This window comes from Magallana gigas, chromosome 3 (assembly GCF_963853765.1).
Source record: "Magallana gigas chromosome 3, xbMagGiga1.1, whole genome shotgun sequence".
NCBI lineage: Eukaryota > Metazoa > Mollusca > Bivalvia > Ostreida > Ostreidae > Magallana > Magallana gigas.
In genome coordinates this window covers 56,810,025-56,829,296 of record NC_088855.1, presented here as the reverse complement: position 1 = coordinate 56,829,296, position 19,272 = coordinate 56,810,025, and the positions used below count along the sequence as shown (strand labels likewise).

The following is a 19,272-nucleotide window of genomic DNA, read 5'->3' as shown; positions in this document are numbered from 1 at the left end:
TTTGGTTTCTTGCAGATGCATAAACTGTTTTAAAATTTTCACACAACGAGTCCAATGGTAACTTCTCAAAATCCGAAAAAAAAGTTTTTATTCCCGCAATAGGAAATCAGCACAGTCACAGTCATTTAAATAGCGTTTTTTGTATTTTTGGAATCTTTGTTATCCATTAGCTAACTCAAGTCTTCTACATTTAACTAAATAATATCGCTGCCTCAATTGTTTGCAACTGATGTCTGCTTACCTAACTGTTACTAATATAAATTTGAAACCTTGATCGGTTTTTCCAGAATACATCGGATCGCATTCTATTGACCGGCGGTCCAATAGATCGCAGTCTATTGACCGGCGGTCTAATAGATCACAGTTTATTGACCGGCAATTCAATAGTTCGTCTTAGTAATTAAGAAAAACAATATACACATACAAAATAGACGAAAATATTTAATCTGTAATAATCCCGTTGATTAGGTTATAGATTTATATATTGCATATTGGTAATTGTGACATCTGTGCATTTGTAACCCAATGCACAATTCAATCATACACGGTTCGTCAGACTTTGTATTGTATTATAAATTGGTTTTTGGCGGGGACAGCCCAGTGGTAACCCCCATATCATCACCGCGGCCAGTAGCGCCAAACATAAACAATAAATATAATAACAACTATCTATAGTTATGATGGTGTCTTTGATAATTAAACTTATATGAGCCTATAGAATAGCAAAACTATTTAAATCTGTATGAACTTTTTAATGAACTAACACCGCACGCGCTGTTGCACCATTTTTAATATAGAATCACGGTTATGTTAATGATTCTGAACATTTTGTTTCTTAAGCTAATTAAGATTCACAACTCCTTGCAGTTGTTAAACGTCAGTTTTGCTATCAAGTTTGAAAATAATAAACTAACCGGAGGACATTAAGAATATTGATAAACTCAAAATATTGCACCTGAATTGTAAACCCGTGATAATAAGAAAATACGTTTCGTTAAATTAATTGCGAATAAAAGAGAACACGATAGTTATACTAGTTTATATGTGTTTATTGTTCTGCCAATCATATTTTCATCATGCGCCATACATGTCTCAATTTGAAACAAATGTCAAAGATACAATGAGTGCAAATAAACGAGTTTTGTTTTTCAGAACGTTGCATTAGTAGACTATATTTAAATTAAAGTAACATGATAAAAAAAACCCCCAAAAACCCCCCACAAAACAACAACAACAAATAATTTTAGGAATTTTCTGCAGGGACACTGCACAATAATTCGTACCTATTTTAAGGGAACAAATGCTAAGCTCAGCAAAAATGGGGTATAAGGAAGTTTGGTTGTTTCTCTTTGATTCTATCAATAGAGACGCCTACATCACAAACAAAGCAAACCTAGTTGTGTAAACGAGTCATTAATAGATAACAAATTGTTGTATTTCATGTCATAATTATGAAATCGATCAGAGTATAATAAAGTCACCTGTTTGGTACCCTAAAGCGTAAACTCTCATTTTGTTCACACATCAATCTTCCTCCCAATGATGAAAAAAATAATAAAAAAGAAAATTAGTACTGTAAAATTAATTTCCGTTTTAGGAAAACATTTAAGTTTCAAGACCTCTTTTTTAGTAGTACTTGCCATCTTATGGATTCTTTAAGAAAAATTGATTCCGGAACTAGGAAAGTAAAAAACTTTTAGTTTCGTACCTTCTGTCAGTGTTTGTGACCAAGAATATTAAAGAGGGTCTTTGACCTGATTGTCCTCATTAGGTCGATCAGTTCATAATTTCTACATGTATCTTAGAGTTGCTTTAAGGGTTTTTTAAACAAAGATTTTGAGATTCTGACGAATGAGAAAATCATTGAAAGTTAACATAAAACAGTTCAGGACTACCTGCACACTCTTGGAGATAATGTATGTTTTGAATATGTCCTCTAAATATAAATAAAGTAGGTATAACTTCTATCTGAAGTTGTTGTTTTATGATAATTAAAGTTCTATACCAGCATCGAGAAATGAAACCTTTGAAACGAATAAAGAAAAAAATATGAAAGAATAAATTGTGTCTATTCAGTTAATACATAATATGTGATAAGATTAGAACTAAAAGGTACATGTATACCGTTTGCGTAACAACAATAGATAAACATAGTCAGTCTATGAAAGATCAAAGTCTGCCTTCCGTTGTTGATTAGCGTGGTAACAAATGTTAAAAATGTACCATTGAAACTTCCTGCTTTGATAAATATCCAAAGATCAGATACGCTATACAAACAAAACTTTTTTTTAAATACATTCAGTGGATTGAAGTGAGCTTGTCGTTATTATTGTTAAATTACGTTACGTTAGATAACAAAGCTTATCGATCATTCATCATCGAGTGTCCATTTCATCTATGTTGCATGATCTCCTACTAAATATTTCTGATTTAAACTTTATCCCAAACCGTTTTTGGCAGTGTGACGCACTTTCTGAGTTGTCTTCGGTTCGAGTTTCTTAAGTGGTGTTCATTTCTTGAACTTATTCATGTCATTGAATAAATATGTTCTTACATCCGTCGTTGATCATGGCGACTTTTGTCTCCGTTTAAAATAAAATAGGTCACTGAATTGTAAAAGTTGTTTTCGGTGTCCGACCGGAACACAACCACATTTCATTTATCTCTTTATTTTATTTTCAACGAAGTTTTTGAACGTATTATGGAGTATGAGGACATTTATCAGAATCAAATGATAATCAAAGAGTTCAAAAGTAAATAAATATAAAGTTTCAATTTAAAATTGTTAGCGGTAGATAATTATTAAGCAAATTAATTTTCAGATCGTCATCAGGCGCTGCACAGTAGTACTAAAGATACATGATACCGAAAGTTTACATACAATATTTATAAATATAAATACTCTCTTACAGGTTTTAAATATCAAATTCAATTTAATGTAATATATGTTCTTCTTGTAGTTATAAATATTTTCACAAAAAAATATTTAGTGGCTTAATTACAAAGAAAAATATAAATAGTAAAGTAAAACATCAACAATATATTATTGCAGGTATTTAAATAATAAAATAAATAGATATAGCACTATTTTTTTCACAAGACAAGGTCAAGAAAATTCACTCGTACTTTATAGAAAATCAATTGGACTTGGAATTTTGCAGTTTTTGTCACAGAAAACAAAGCGATTGAAAACAAAACAAACTAACAGAAAACAATAAAAAATTTATTATACTGTAGACGAATTAAACATGAATTCAAAAGGTTAATATTGCCATTTACGATTTTGATCTGGATATAAAGGAAAAGGCAGACATTAATTCAAAGTTTGGTTACTTAGAAAAATGGTGAACGTAGAATCTTAAATCACACTTGGTTGAAATCATATGCAAAAAGTAATAGAAACGTCTCAATTTGTTTCAAATGGCAGTTAATACAGTCTTTGTAGTTGATAATGGGAATATTTAGCATCTATTCACTTTGTGCACGTGAAAAAAATGTTTTGATGTTCTACTTTTACTGATTTGGGAATACAATTGTTTGCTTGATCATGAGCAGGAAAAGAGAATTGATAATTTTCCTATACTGCCACCTGTTGCATCATCTCATTTTCATTCCTGTAATTTGCTAAATGAAAATGGCTATCGAATAAGGATGAGCGTTAACTGTTTTTCCATATGTTTTCATTAGAAATTGGTAATATTCAATTGTACTTTTCTTGGAGTTATACGCTAATGAATTACTTAATATAGAGTGATATAAGTACATGCGATAAATTCAATGTTTTATAAGGCTGTTCTTAATACAACCATCAATGGAACGATCTGTATCTTGTTAAGTGTTTTAATTGGTATGCATGACTAAATCAATGATGATATTTTATATCGAGCAAAAATTTGATGGAATGGTGTAATAATTACAAATAATTGTTAAACAAAATCTACATCTATGATTAGTGAAGTAAACATTTTCAAGCAAAATCTATTCAAACCAATGATTTAATAAGAAATAACTGATAATTATTTTTTTTTTATTTCATCGTTAATATATATTCCTGACCACCGAAGTTAAAAAAGATTACTAGGTTGATGCAAGGTTTATCAATTTACGTTCTTGATCCTACAGATTTTTTAGGACTTTGATTCATTGACATTATGAATGGTCAGATACTATTCAATATCCAATTCAAAGTGTATCCGTTGCTCTCGGAAATAGTACTGCAGAGAAGTAACACAAGTTTGATGTAATTTCTGAAAACGTTAAATCATAACTTCCTGCTTTTAGTATATATATTAATCTAAAAATATTTTGAATGCACAACATTTATTTTGCACTTGGTGCGTGCTTTGATGTGAAGTGTTGAAAATTAGATTATTGAACCACAGTTAATATAATCTGACATTTCTTGACCGATTTCACATGAAAAAGGTAATTGAAAACAATAACTATTATCTGTGGGGGCAGGCACAGTCAGCTGTCCTTCATAACTGACATCAAAGTAGACCTCAGAGTCCTCGCTGTCTGAAGGACTTTCCGGTCCGTAGATACAGTTAGCATACCCGATATCATCAAAGTTTACATATAAGTCTTGATTGTTGGTCAATACCGATGATGCTGCATTGTCTTTCTGTGATTTGTTCTCGAGAAAAGCTGTGCTGTTAACCGATCGCTTGAGTTCGAACATGGCTGATCCGTCGCAAAATGTCTGTTGTCTCTTGTTTTGATTGCTTACTTGATGTTCTGTATTACCATACTTTCTTGGTGAGAAGTAGGTATGTTTTTCTGTATCTGTCGTTTGATCACTGACTTCTATCATGTGAGTGTGATTTTCAGAGATTCTCCCAAACCCATTTTTGTTGTTTTTACGAGCAGTGTCAATTTGACGCCAGCTGACATGAATACTTTCCTCATGCGGATGGCAGGTGTTAGTCAGTGTCCCTCTAGAACATGGCACTGGGCCTATGAAAGTGTCCGCCTTGCCGGAATGGTGAAGAGATATGTTTGGGCAGTGTACTCTAAGGTTCAAATGATTGTAAACATCGGATGATGTCAAACTTTTCTCTTCTACCGCTGGTAACTGTGCTCTGGCGTTGAAGTCTGTCACTTTGCTCTTTGAATGTGATTCTATGAAGTTAAAAAAAACGATTTGCTTTGCATACGTTAATCCCATGCAATTTTTTTTCAATATATTTTGTTTGAATGTTTCAGATTCACTTATCATTCATATTGATTGTTCAATAATTATATGACAAATTACCTTTTCTTCTCTTCTGAACTTTTATATACCTACAATGATATAAGATTAGTTGTACTGTTGACAGTGACAGCAATAGAAAATGTCGAAGTCGTAAAAATTGATAAATGGAATACTTCTACCTGAAAGATACCGAGCCGACTACGAAACACACAATGACAATCAAAGAGGATAAAGTCTCAATGACATCTGTAAGAAAATCAGATACAAGTAAAACAATTTTTCTTTTGAAATCGAATTAAATCTATTTAAACACTTCTGAATATTCTATATTGGTATCATCTGTAATCGATATTGAAATGTAGGAAGAGTAGCTCAACAATCATCGTTTTTGGAAATTGTCTTTGTTTTAATATATTTACATTCATTAATTATTATAAATCTTGTCGTAATGCAATGTGATTTATGGTACCCACAGTGCTTTGCTTGAGAAACCTGTGCATCACTGGTTATTGACTCTGTAACACCTTGTTCTGTAATGTATTCTGTAATTTATAGACCGTTTTTAATTAATATCATAAAGATGATCAACATGTTAACGATAGTTTCTGTTTAACACGGTGTGTTTTTAATATCAACCGCGTTAATAGATGACGAGATATTTTTTTTTAATTGGAGATAGCTTGATTGACCTGGATCTGTACAGTTGACACTGGTTGTGTTACACAAACACCCTGCTGTCGGATCACAATACATGTCCAAGGAGCAGTGACATTGCAATTTACATAGACGTCCAAAATATCCAGGTGGACAAATTGCTGAACAGTTTACACCTCTGTAGCCTGGCATACATTCTACAAATGTAAGGTTCAATATCATCTTAATGAAAAATCTTAGTTCTTTGATTTAAAACAGGATCTCCTCGTTGTTTCATTTAGAAAATTTGGAGCATGCATTACTTAAAACATTTATGACTAATGTCGCCTGTCAAAATATCTATGATGATGAATGAAAATATTTTAATCCTAAAAATATTTTTTAATGTTTATATCAAATCTGTATCAAAATTATCAACCCTTTAGATGCAACACAAAGTTGCATTGACAATTTCCTGTATGTACTTGATTGATTATTGCATTAACACTCCACTTATTAATGTCAGGAAATTAGCTTATTAATTAGACAAGCTTTAACATCACTGATATAATACAAGAAACTTATCAATGCTAAAAGTAAAAGTCGTTTCTATAATATTAAAATAGAGTTTAAGCGACTTGACGCGGGGAATAAACAAGTGAGTTGATTATGTCTCAATCTAGTTATTCTATGAAACGCGTCATTTGATCAATCTAGAAAATCACGTAACAGGGTAAACAGAACATCGTGTGAATATCATATTGCTCCTCTTCGGATTTCTCGGGATTTTCCATTTCAAATAGTATGAGGATTCGATGTAAACAAATATGATTAAATAAAAATTAGTTTAATTATCTTAATATCAGAGAACCCAATGTAAGTATCAATGATTCAAATTTATAAATGAAAAGAGATACAACAATCAGACTAACTGTTCTTGAACAGTTAGAGGTATTCTCTTTATCTTATTTTTGTTTACGGTGAGGTGATAAACAGATTTTAAAATGACCTTATCGATTTACCTTTATGTCATTTTGATTAGCCAAAAGAAACGCTCCTATTCTAATTGGTCTGAATTCTCTATAAAAAGGATGAAGTGATTTTATGGATTTTTAAAAATAATTTCAGGGGCATTAACTGCTAAAAAGGGGCCTCAGATCCTTTTGGTATGAATAGATTGAAGAACCCTCTAAGTGTACATAAAACACTGTTTAAAGTTCCAAATTTCTATCTGTAATGGTCAGAGGAGTAGCGATTACAAGCTTGTCCTTCTCAAAGGGCAATAACTCTGTAACTGTGTCACGGTAAGAGCTAGAAGGGGGGGGGGTATATTTCAAAATTTCTTAAGATGTATTTGTTCATCAATGTAAATAAAAAGGTATGCATAATTATCAACAGATTAACAAATCACCTTGACCTTTGAACTTTATGTCATTTTGTTTCAGCCAAGGCAGACGCTTCCATTCTAAGTGGTCCAAAGTTTTTTTAATGTTACAATTAGATGGTAAAAAGGTAGAAGTGATTTTATATAAATTTCATACTTTCATGGGCAATAACTGCAAAAAAGGGCCTCAGATCCTTCCGATATGAATAGATTGAAAAATTCTTAAAATGTTTTGAAAACATATGTCAATGTTCAAAGTATCTATCTCTTGTGGTTTCAGAAAAGTAGCAATTAAAATCATGTCCTTATGTCAGTAAGATCTGAGAGGTTTTAGACAAAATAGGAGCCAAAGCTATATTTTGAAATGTAATAAGAAGACCTACTATATCTCCGGAAAAGTTCTCTATTCCATTTGAAACAAAAGAAATTTAAATTTAAATCCTGATAGGTAAAAAGACCTAATGACCTAAAGAAATTAAACAATCACGACTTTTATCTTTCGGAAAGTCGAAAAACTATTTGAAATCGACCTATATTGTATAATTATTTGTTGTTCGGTATAGTAAAAACGTTATTGCTTAAATGTTAGAAAAATATTAAGGACAAAGCCTTCGAGAAATATTTTTTATTGGGGGTGGGGGATTTCTGTTCATATTTCCCTCACCATTATGTAATATTTCTATAATATCATTAAAGCCAAAATCTAATTAATTCATCTAAATCTTTTTTTTCACGATCTTGTCTTTTTTCTATTTAATCTGATAAATCTATATCTTGTTTTTATGGTCAATTATTTTTCTCATGCAAAAATATTGTATATGAGAAAATTGCATAATTCGTATTCTAACATCCAAATTACAAAACTGTATTATGAAGTGAAAGCAAATAATATTATTGGGTGCACTTACAAAAGAATGTGTTTCGATTTCAAAAATTAAAAAAAAATGTCAAATTATAATATTTTGTAGTTCAAGTCGTTCTCAAAGTTTATTGAGCACTTTAAATCACAAATACATACCTAAGCATTCACCATCCTCTAAATAAAAATTTGAGCAACATCTAATAGATGAGCTGAAACAAAAAGAAAAAAGGTGAGTACCTAACGAAACGTAACTAAAATGTTTAAATTTTCCTAAGTTTTTAATTTTAATCAACAGGGGGAATAATTTTTTATTTTAAAGAATCGTAAATATTCCTCAAAATATCGTTCTTTATCAGGTTCAGCCATTCCTGCATTTAGTTAAACAATTTAGTTTTAAAGACACGTTTCGTAGTATGCTGTAATATGATATATGATTAAAGCCCCTTTAACAATTGGCGAACAAGTAGAGCGACAAAATATTCGTGTGACCAAAAAATAGATTTAATAAACTGTTTCTAATATAATCGTAAATAAAACAAGCATTCGTAAGAAACTCGTACGATTCAGAGCAACCGTAGTGCGATGTAAAAGCATAAAATCATTGCGTCTATATGCGGATGTTGTACAATGGAAGTGAGTGTTGTAAAATGACGCGATGGGATCGCACAAAAGACCAGATGATCAAACAATTGAATATGCATCAATGCATAAGGACGAGCAGCGCTCGTCCAACCATGCGTATCATCCTGCGAATGCTCGTACAACCCAAAGGAAGGGGGCATATATACCGCCTTTTCCGACGCTTTTTAGTTGACATAATTGAATGCAAGAGAAGATACCACCCAAGAAGATGACAAAAGCGACAACCAAAAATCAAGGTCGATTGTGGTCTGAAACAAATATGGTTATTCAGTCTATACTGTATAAGTAAACCATTTACCCCCGTTTTATTTTTGCTCAGTTCAGTTTTTTTGTCAGTTAGCAGATTAAGACTTGGCCAATCCCAGTTTTTCACATTATCTCTTTTTTTTACCACAATATTGCTGGGGCAAATTCAAGACAAGGCAAAACCTACGTAAAAGCCAAAATATCACAGGGCGAAAATGACCCCGTATCCTGTATACATTATTGGCAAAGCATGGAAACTAAAACGGTAAATCTTGCAAACATTGCAAGTTTACATGAGACAGGTTGAGCAACAGTCTCCTGTTCGCACAACGCACGCATAAACAGCTGTGTATTATCTTACTATCGTTAAAAAAATGTGCATCGCTCTTGCGAGTACAGTAAGTACACAGAACGTTGTAAAACGTTCGTGCTAATGTTCGTGCATTGAACTGCAATAAATTGGATCGCATTTGGTCTCGTCTAAAAAGTGTGCATGTCCATGAGTTGATGCGACCACACAAATGCATGAAACGAATGCAAGAGCTCGTGCAACGTATGCAATAGCTCGTGCGAAGCCAAATAACTCCGATCGAAAACTGTTGTAAAGTTAATTGTAAAAGAAGCTTTATGTGATGTCATTTGAAATGATATCAAAAAAGAATAAAGAAAGATATCATAAAAAGCAGCCCAAAACTGGTGTGTATTCTATTGTGGCATTTTTTAAAACTTTTAATCATACCCAGGAGTAAAAATAAAAACAAAATTAAAACATTAAATAGAAGTATATGTCGAAAATAATTCATTCAGAGAGGAAATATTTCAAATCGCTAAAAATTTAATGCTTGCAATGATCAACGTTAATTATATTTTAACTTAAATATGACACACATGTATGGTTACCGTAATGCAAAAGTTATTTATAACGTGTTGCACAGGTATATTAAAACATGTTACAATTAAATTGTAATATATTATTAAAATAAAAATACATTTGCTTTAAATAAAATTAACCGTTAAATTAACCGTTGACTTTAAAAATTCATATTAAAATAAGAAAATGTACGTTATCGAAGAATTCACCCACCTGTTTGGATTCATACAAATCCCAGTTCCACTTTGACAAACAACGAGAATGTTACATAAACAACACAGAAAATAAACCACCAGCTTATACAACATTGTGTATCTCATAACGAAGTACAAAGTGATGACACACAATGTATAACCCAATGTTTGAGCACATTTCCTGTGTTTGTTGCGAGTATGATTCCTATCTATAATTTATCCTTGGGAACTGTTATCTGCATTTTTGGATTGATTTCCTTATTGATAGTTTCGCAATTCCTCAGCTTCGATTTGAAAACAGCATTTGATAGTATGGAAGAAAATAAAATGATAGCCTGTGTTTACCACATAATGATAAAGATTAAATGAGAAGAATTATTGGTGGAAATTTCAATCAAAGTACTGAAGTACTGAAAGCCGGGCTCTTTTGGTGTGTCTTTATGGAAAATTCATGCGTATATTGTATGTGTCCAAAGTGCATAGTATTGTTTTTGAAACACGTAATTAATAAGAAAACTAAAACAGATAGACAGTTCTCTTGAAATTAAAAAAACAAACAAACAAAAAAACCAACACTTTTGACAAAACGTGGCTCTTTGTGTAACTAATCGGTATAGCGGAAGCTTTTACTTTGACGCTGTTTGGTTTTCTGTTTACTTTTGAAGTTGTGCTATTTATAGTAACATTGGCGATTTGCCTGCCTACAGCCAGGACTCCGCTTTCCGCTATTAAAATTTCACGGTAACACTGCTGTTTAAATTTGGTAACAATAATTTTTAAATTTACACACGTACATGATCGTTCATCAGAATAAGCGTCGTAAAGAAAAGCTATAAGTAATGCATCAACTCCTTCGGCGCATTCCAAGCGGCAGATATACCATTTAAGTACATCACTGCCTATCTTGTTACCACACCGTTTACAAAAGTCGCTTATACATACTATTCTTTGTCGACATATCAGCTACTGTGGAATCATTAATTTTGGTGGGGGCGAATTTTCGTGGATTGCCTAAATTTTACAGGTTCGTGGGGACGTAATTTCGTGTATTCGCCTAGACCCATAAAAGAAATATAACATTTTTACCCTTATTTATTAATTCGTGGAGGATGTTAATTCGTGGATGAGAGGTACCCACGAATTCCACGAAAATTGAGCCTACATGAAATCTAATGATTCCACAGTATTTCGTCTACGATCGCCTTTCCTTGGATGGTTGTCCAGTTGCATATTCCAGCGATCTCACATGAAAATTAGTTTTATTACGAGTTTTTCTGCACAGTGAATAATATCACAAGCTATCGGATGTATTTTCCTTTCGTTTTCAATTCAGCCGGTTCAGATTTTAACTCACTATTTGTGTTTAATCCATTAAATTCAGCTCAATAGCTCTGCATCAGCTGAAGGCGCATCCATTTTTAATATTGTTGCTGTTGTTGTTTTGTATTCATACGCGCCGCTTCATTTACATTATTTTCACTTTTGATCAATGACACTTCACATTTTTTTTTATTTGAAAATGTTTTATTAAATGATAAGAAATGAAGATAATAATTTTTCTATTGATCGACGTATCAAAGAAAAAATTGACCGGAAAACTTTTTCATCAATGCACTACGTGCATTGATGAAGTTTTCCGGTCAATTTTTTCCCTGATACGCCGATCAATAGAAAAATTATTATCTTCATTTCTTAAATCATTAAAATTTTTGGCAATTGATGCAATGTACATGATTGACTACATTCCTTCGCTTGCTAACATAAAAATTGGTTTTGTTTTAAATCTATCAACCTAAGGTTTTAATTTTTGAGGCAAAATATAAAAGGCTGTATTGCTTATCATTACTGTGAACTTTTGTTTGGAAATATATTTTTGTATACGCATCATTACTACAGTAGAAAGTGTTTACATTATTTCTTCCTAACACCTCGGTATATTTACACATATTGTGGTATTTTAACAAAACATAAACAACTACACTACAGGAAAAACGTTTCTTCTTCAAGTTACTGTTATCTATACATAGCAAATCATATTGTTGATTGTAACAACAAAACACAATCAATTTACTTACATTAAATTCTTCTAATAACAACTAATAACAGCTAATAGATCATATGTTTTATTGAAAATGTAATCTTAAAACAATCGACAAAATAAAATCATGCTTAACTCCGTCTTTGGTATAATTACAGAGACCTAGGTAATTAATAGTTTTATAAGCAAACGCTAGACTGCCAAAGCGATACTTAATTTGAAAAAGTCATTGAAAGGTACTGTAATGGTATTCATTTTTCAACTTTACAAAAAAGAAATGCTACAATTATGATAACAGAAAATGTATTTTAATCACACATCCTGTGTTCTGACAAGAGTTATAAAACTGATCTATATACAGACAGCTATATTCCTCTCAATTATTTTGAAGCAAACTTCCTACCCAAACAGCTGGTTTTAATTGTTCTAGGCATTAACGAATAAAAACATTAATAGTTCCAACATATAATGATTCAATTACTGATGAATCATTAAACAACCACGGCATATTAGAGTAAGAGTATAGCAGATGTCGTGCAGATTGTGAAATCCCGCATGTTTAATACCTACATGTATCACCTGTTTTCAATTTCATTTGGCTTTAGGCTATGATATCCCCCCCCCCCCCCAAAAAAAAAACGAACAAAAACTGACGTGTTTATAAAAAAACCCGGATTTTTTCATCTTAAATAAATTGCTAAAATATATAGCGCATTTAACGCATTGATTTGCATTAGTATAAAAAATGTATGTTAATGTCACTGAGTATCAAACCTAAACAATTGTTTTGCAGTTATATAATCAGACATAAAATGTTCAGTTTCAAATGATTTAGTTCCTAAGCGTCAAGATAAGGTAGTACAATGCAAGACATTTTCTTTTGTTTATCGTAGCTGACGTCAAAGTACTCATCAGAATCCCCTTCCTGTCCAAAACAACTGGTGGAATACTCAATATTGTGATTATTTGCATACAATTCTTCATCGTAGGTTACTTTTGAACATTCTGAATCTGAATTATCACGATGCAGTTGTTTTCTTGAGTGTTTGCTCGAAATTGAATAAATATATGATTGTTGGTCTTTGGTTTGCTCTTGAATTGTACCCTTGTCGATACAACTTATTTGTAAGACCTCATTGCTTCTCTCAGAAACTGTGCCGAGAGAACACCAGTTGATATGGACATTTCCTTCCCTCTGATGTGATGAGACATCCAGTGACGGACCAGGACAGGGAGGTGGGTCTCCCCCTGTGGCCATGGTTTCCTTTTGACTAAGATTTGCATTGCGATTAATTTTTTCATGGGAATTTCTTTTGTAAAGTTGGGATGATACCGTTTCTCTGGAACTAAGTCCTTTCTTTGCTGATTTTTGAGTTTCGGTGTCGACATCAGCTACATCTTTCGATAATGACAATTCATCTACAGCAAAGAAAAACAGGTCACCCAAAGCACTAACGATCGGTATGAAGATAAACGCATTATTTTTTATTAAAAAAACGTAATAGATTTTTTTTTAAGTATTAATGTTTTTACAATGTTTATTGATGTCTTTTTATACCTTTTCTGCCTATGTGCCTTATCTACTCGATCGACAAAAGCTAAAGCTAACGATCTCAGACTTTTCGAGTAACCTTAGAAACGTTCACTTATATAATGAATATGCTGATTCTCTGTATAACGTATTCATCGACAATGATATTAGTTTAAATACTTTTAACGGATACTTGAATAAGTAATTCAATAGTAGACATAACATAAACAATACAATGCTTCATTTGACCTATGAAGATACATGTAGTTAGGATCGTAGAATTTATATTACCCGCTATTGCGATGCATAGTTATTTAAGTAATTAAGTTAATTGTTGATACAAACAATATAACGATATTTTGGTACTTAATTGGGATATTAAGGTAGCAGGCATCACAGTAAATATTACATACTCCGCAACGCAAGCTACTGTCATATTCAAATGCATCATATATTAATAAATAAAGTATATATTGTTAGAATTAATTAAATCGAGTTTTGATAACATTGATAATATCCGAGTAAAAAGTAACAATTTTTCGGTGTTGTTGCTCGTCTTATTTAATCTTTTTTTCAAGAGCCCTAAATATCAGATTCATAGTATAGTTTTACCTTTTGTTTTCTTCATGGTTTTTACGTGCCATCTCCTTAAATGACAATAAAAACTTAATAAAAATCATCAAAATCCAATAAATTTATCAATTGTATTGTTATTTAAAAAAAATCAACTCAATATACCTGATGCAAACTGTTCCAACAATCAGAACAACAATGGCTAGAAGTGAGAACGGAAGAACAAACTTGAGTAGGAACCCAGTTCCTGTATCAGCTAGTAATAAACATTGAAACAAAGCTGTTAAAATGTTGACTCACTTTCACACTCCGACACCTTAAAGCAACACAATGATCAATTGCTATTTGTTATAATAAATATTTCAAAGTTCGTCTGATTATCTTTTTTTAATATTTAGAACAATTCTATTTTTTTGCAACGACAATCAATGGCCAAGTCGAACTTGACTTGACAATTTAAAACTTACACTGTAACTTGGAAGTTTTTGTATTTCTCAAATCTGAACATATTCTTTTTTAAAAACATAGTTTTAAACATCATCAACATTATAATCTTGAAAATATTATATACAAATTTTTGTAATACAAGTCTTTATACAAATGAATGTATGTTTGAATAAATATGAATTTATGTAATATCATTGATCTGCCAAGAATTGATAGAAAAACATAAAACATGCCTGAGTGTATATACTGCCATTTATTTTTGCTAATAAGAAAAATAAAGCAATAAGGAGAAGTCTTCAAACAGTCATAATATCAATTACCAGACATTGAATATAAGTTATAAAAGGTGAGCAAATGACCTCCCCCATATTAAACAAAGATGTATACAATATGAACATGTACCAAATATACATACAACAACATTTCACACATCAACAGCAACATGCATGTGTAATACATTACAAAATAAATCACCAACTCCAAAGGTGATGAAGGGGAAGGAGGGTGGGTTGATTGCGGTATTTACAAACTTGTTGACAGCTGACAGTTAAAATGACGTAGTTAAAACATCGCGCGACTAAACGCCGCACTCGAATTGGCTAAAGTAGACAATTAAAGAAGATCAGCTAAATACTCAAAAATACTTAAAAATTTGAATTACAATTATATTATGACTACACTATTATTTTTGGTACTGGCATAAAAATAACATATAACAATTTACATAAATGCTATTATTTACAATAATGCTGTAGGAGATTGAACTGAAGTGGAAAAACCCAATATTCTAGAAAACTCACAGTGATTTCAGTCAAAACCTTTTGGAATATTGGTCATTGTATCAGACGTTATCAGTCCTGTCATTCAAGCCAAGATTTACAATTAACAATAGCAAATCATTCTGCTTTGATTCAGTATATTAATTAAGTCTTAAATCATGAATCAATACTTTTAAGAAAACGCAAAGCCTCTTTCTTTGAATGATAATAGTATACCTAAATTTGTAGATGTAACTACTGTGATGTTTGCCAGACAGCCACTTGTTGGGTCACAGTACTCGTCCGAGGAGCAGTTACATTGTTCTGTACACTGAAGTCCAAAGTAGTCTGGTGGGCAGGTCAAGGAGCAGTTATCACCTATGGTGCCTGGTTCACATTCTGCATTATTTCGAAGGAAGATTAAATAAAATGGGTCACATGCCATATTTGTTAGCATATATGTATATGATTATTTTAAATTCTCCGATGAATAGACGGATCTCAGGCACGTAGCATGGTTTTTGAAAGGGGGGGGGGGGGGCAGACTCATCCCAAAAATCTTGACAGGCCAAAAAAAAAAAAGAAAAAAAAAGAAAATTAGGAAAAATTAGGAATTGGGAGGGGGGAGGGGGGGCTGGCGTAGTGTAATACTTTAATGTCAATCCTAATTTCCTTATTTCCATATCAATTTTTTACATGCTCCCAAAAAAGTGTGGGGGGGGGGGCAACTCCATGATAATTCAAATTTTTATATGTTAATTTAAAAAAATTACTTGCTACGTGCCTGGATCTAAGTCTAATTGAGTAAGACGCCCAAGTTTAAGCGTATTTAGAGCTGCTAGGATATTTGCATTCTTCGTATATAAGATTTTAATTCGTCAAACGGAAGCGGTTACTAAAAGAGTTCTGTGTGAACTTGTGCATTCAATTTATAATCACGGCAACTAATAAAAACCATGTTCCATTGCCGCTCCCTGGTTGTGGGATCCTTTTTAAAAATATGAACAATTTTACCATATTGAACAAGTTCAAATAAAAGGAGCTCTTCACAATGAATAAAAAACAAAAAAATTCAGCAGACCGTTTAATTGTGATAACATGCATTTTTATCATTTTTTGCCGAAGAAAGTCTTACACTTTTGAATTATGGTGTTGCTATTTCATTAAATGAATTTAATCATACATACCTATACAATTGTCTCCACTATTATAAAATCCTATACAACATACAATGGCAATGCTAAAATAAATACAAAAAATTTACACAAACTGAAACATTTTTATTGGTCACAGACTATGGATAAATAATGTGCAATTTGTATTGAAAGATATTTTGGTAAAATGTTAATGAGACAGTATAGCGCATCTAACTAAAAACCCGACTTGAACAAATTTTCCGATCGAGTTTGGTGTTTTTGTTCAACTTAGAAATATTTAAACTTTCAAACAATTATAACTTTTTCCATGAAATATATCAAATTATTACATTGATATTAATAATGATGCAGAACCCATAAATATATACATTGCAATGTGTTATGGAGTTCCACTTTCTTTACTACACGTATTACGCATGCATATCAACAATAACAAAAAAGATGCAGGGCTCGCGAATATTCTCCTGGACATATTTTTGGATAGAGATATGTCTTTTCTGTTTCTCCCAGCAAATGATTATATAATGATTTTGAAATAACCAGAATCATTACTTTGTAAGCATGTACATGTATTTTGCATTTTCATCAGAGAAGTTGCTACAACCTATATTTATTTTTTAAGTGAGGACTTTTTAGTTTTTTTTTTACATTTTCTGTCTGTTCATTTTAAACTGAACTGAAATTGGTAAACCATTTATAGATTATCGAGAAAGTTGTAATGCGTTCCGTTTAGAGGGTCCCTTTTATGATGACCATAGTCAAGCGAAGATCTTGTAGTTTTCAGCACGTGTCAATTACTGTCGATCAAAAACCACGTGGTACAAATAAAGATGTAAGAAGAAGTAAAGATTACCTTTGCGGTGGCATGCAAAAACCATCGCCTCGTTTATTTTGACAGACAGCCACGGAAAAGATCAAGCACTGCACAACAAACATCCATAATCGGTGATTCATCGTTTAATAAACTAATTATGATTTTAAGAGTATTGGATGATATAATGCCTGGCACGGAACTTATATATCTATATCCAAATTATTTCCGTATTTTTGCTTAAAGAGTCATGATTTGACCAATTTGAAACATTTTCTCATATACATACAAACAAAATTTTTTAAAAGGATATTTCCTCAACAACATTGCTCGAAAAAACTCTTTCTTTGGAATAACATTTACTTCTATGTGACACATGTTTACACATACATACCATAATATTTGGACAGATTTGGAATTTTGATTTAAGTTATCATGTTCTTTATCCTATGTAAAATATGTTTATATTGTTTGAGATCTAAGTCATGTTACTGTTAAAATTCCTAAACGAAAGAATAAGCTGCTTAAATTTTATTAATTACTTTAACTAAGAAGAGAACACTAGTATCCATTAGAGAGGATTTGTTGCTGACCTCGCTACACACCAACAGGACAACACTGAGAACGACTGTGAAAATGATGCTGATTTGTATTCATTAACAAACTATTGATTTGTCACATTGAAAGGACACTGAATTTTAAAACAATAAATAATGTTTCTTTTAGCTGTGCGCCGATGTGTTTATAACAGGCAACTCTTTGTTGCATCCATTATCATTTCTATGCTTTAGAATAAAATTAAATGATGATTGCATATTTTTATTTCAAAGTTTGAGTAAAAACGCATCAAGTTGAAACAATATATTAGACAAATAAACGATTCTAAATACCAAACAAACAAGGTACCTAATACTTCAATATTTGTCCTTATCACAATGTTAATACTTCGTACCAATCACAATTGAAAAGAAACTAAAAGGTGACTGGATGATATATACCTGCCATTTTAGAGTCACTTTTATTTTTAGACCTTACAGTTAATATTCAGTTGATTAAAAAATGACACAGGTTCAATCTTTGCGTAATACCATGTACCTTAATGTTTGTTCTTATTACAATCGCAAGGTAGACATATTACATTTTTTTTCCTTAGGCGATTGAATGCTTCCCAAACTTGCACAATTCGATAAGAATAAATAAGAATAGAATTTGTATACAAATGTCTCAGTTAATGTTTCGCATTGAACAATAGTTGAAACTGTACCGGAAGTATTCTATTACTATATACAGTAAAACTCGGTTATAGCGAAGTCCTAGGGACCAGTGGATTTACTTCGTTATATCCGTATTTCGTTATATCCGTATAACAAATTCCAAATAATAACTATATGAATTTACTATATACATGTATTCTTTTAAAAGACTAATTATATTTTTCCTAATTGAGGGTTTAAAAAATATGCATTACTTTGATACTTTTAACAATCGGATTGTGAATTGAAAAATTTACATTAAATTAAATTCACTCAAACTTTTATCTTATATGGTAGTGAAAACTTTTTAAACTGTAAAGAAATTCGTTATAAAAGTGTTGAATTTCGTTATTATTCACCTCTACGGGATTCAAAATCAGTTCGCTATATCCGTAAAATCGTTATATCCGAATTCGTTAATACCGTAAGATTTTGCAAAGATTTGCTAAGAATTTTACCATGGGACTCAAAACAACTTTGCCATATCCGAAAATTGTTCACTATATCCGTGTTCTTATAAAAAGAGTTTACTGTAGGTCATTCAAAAGTTTTATATCATGGTTCAGTTTTTAAATATTTTATATCAAACTTGTACAAGAATAGGGAAAAGATTTGCTAAACATTTACGTTTTAATCTGTGACAGAAACATACAGTTTACAAAAGGAAACAAAATAGTT

At 31.7% G+C, this 19,272-nt stretch overlaps 2 protein-coding genes across 2 annotated transcripts; both read right to left on the bottom strand.

Moving 5' to 3' along the window:
- Positions 1–4,303: 4,303 nt before the first annotated feature.
- On the bottom strand, positions 4,304–10,183 carry LOC105318816 (uncharacterized). Its single transcript, XM_066080565.1, has 7 exons — positions 10,046–10,183; positions 8,230–8,282; positions 5,884–6,045; positions 5,668–5,736; positions 5,374–5,440; positions 5,255–5,283; positions 4,304–5,121 (listed from the first exon to the last, which is right to left on the bottom strand). Exons 1-7 carry the CDS (start codon positions 10,150–10,152, stop codon positions 4,364–4,366), a joined length of 1,245 nt encoding a protein of 414 aa, XP_065936637.1. The 5' UTR covers positions 10,153–10,183; the 3' UTR covers positions 4,304–4,363.
- Positions 10,184–12,183: 2,000 nt separating this feature from the next.
- On the bottom strand, positions 12,184–17,474 carry LOC136274145 (uncharacterized). The gene is made up of 6 exons (XM_066080566.1): positions 17,384–17,474; positions 16,561–16,613; positions 15,611–15,772; positions 14,334–14,424; positions 14,208–14,242; positions 12,184–13,483 (listed from the first exon to the last, which is right to left on the bottom strand). The coding sequence occupies exons 1-6, from the start codon at positions 17,464–17,466 to the stop codon at positions 12,903–12,905; spliced, it is 1,005 nt and encodes a 334-aa protein (XP_065936638.1). The 5' UTR covers positions 17,467–17,474; the 3' UTR covers positions 12,184–12,902.
- Positions 17,475–19,272: the final 1,798 nt, after the last annotated feature.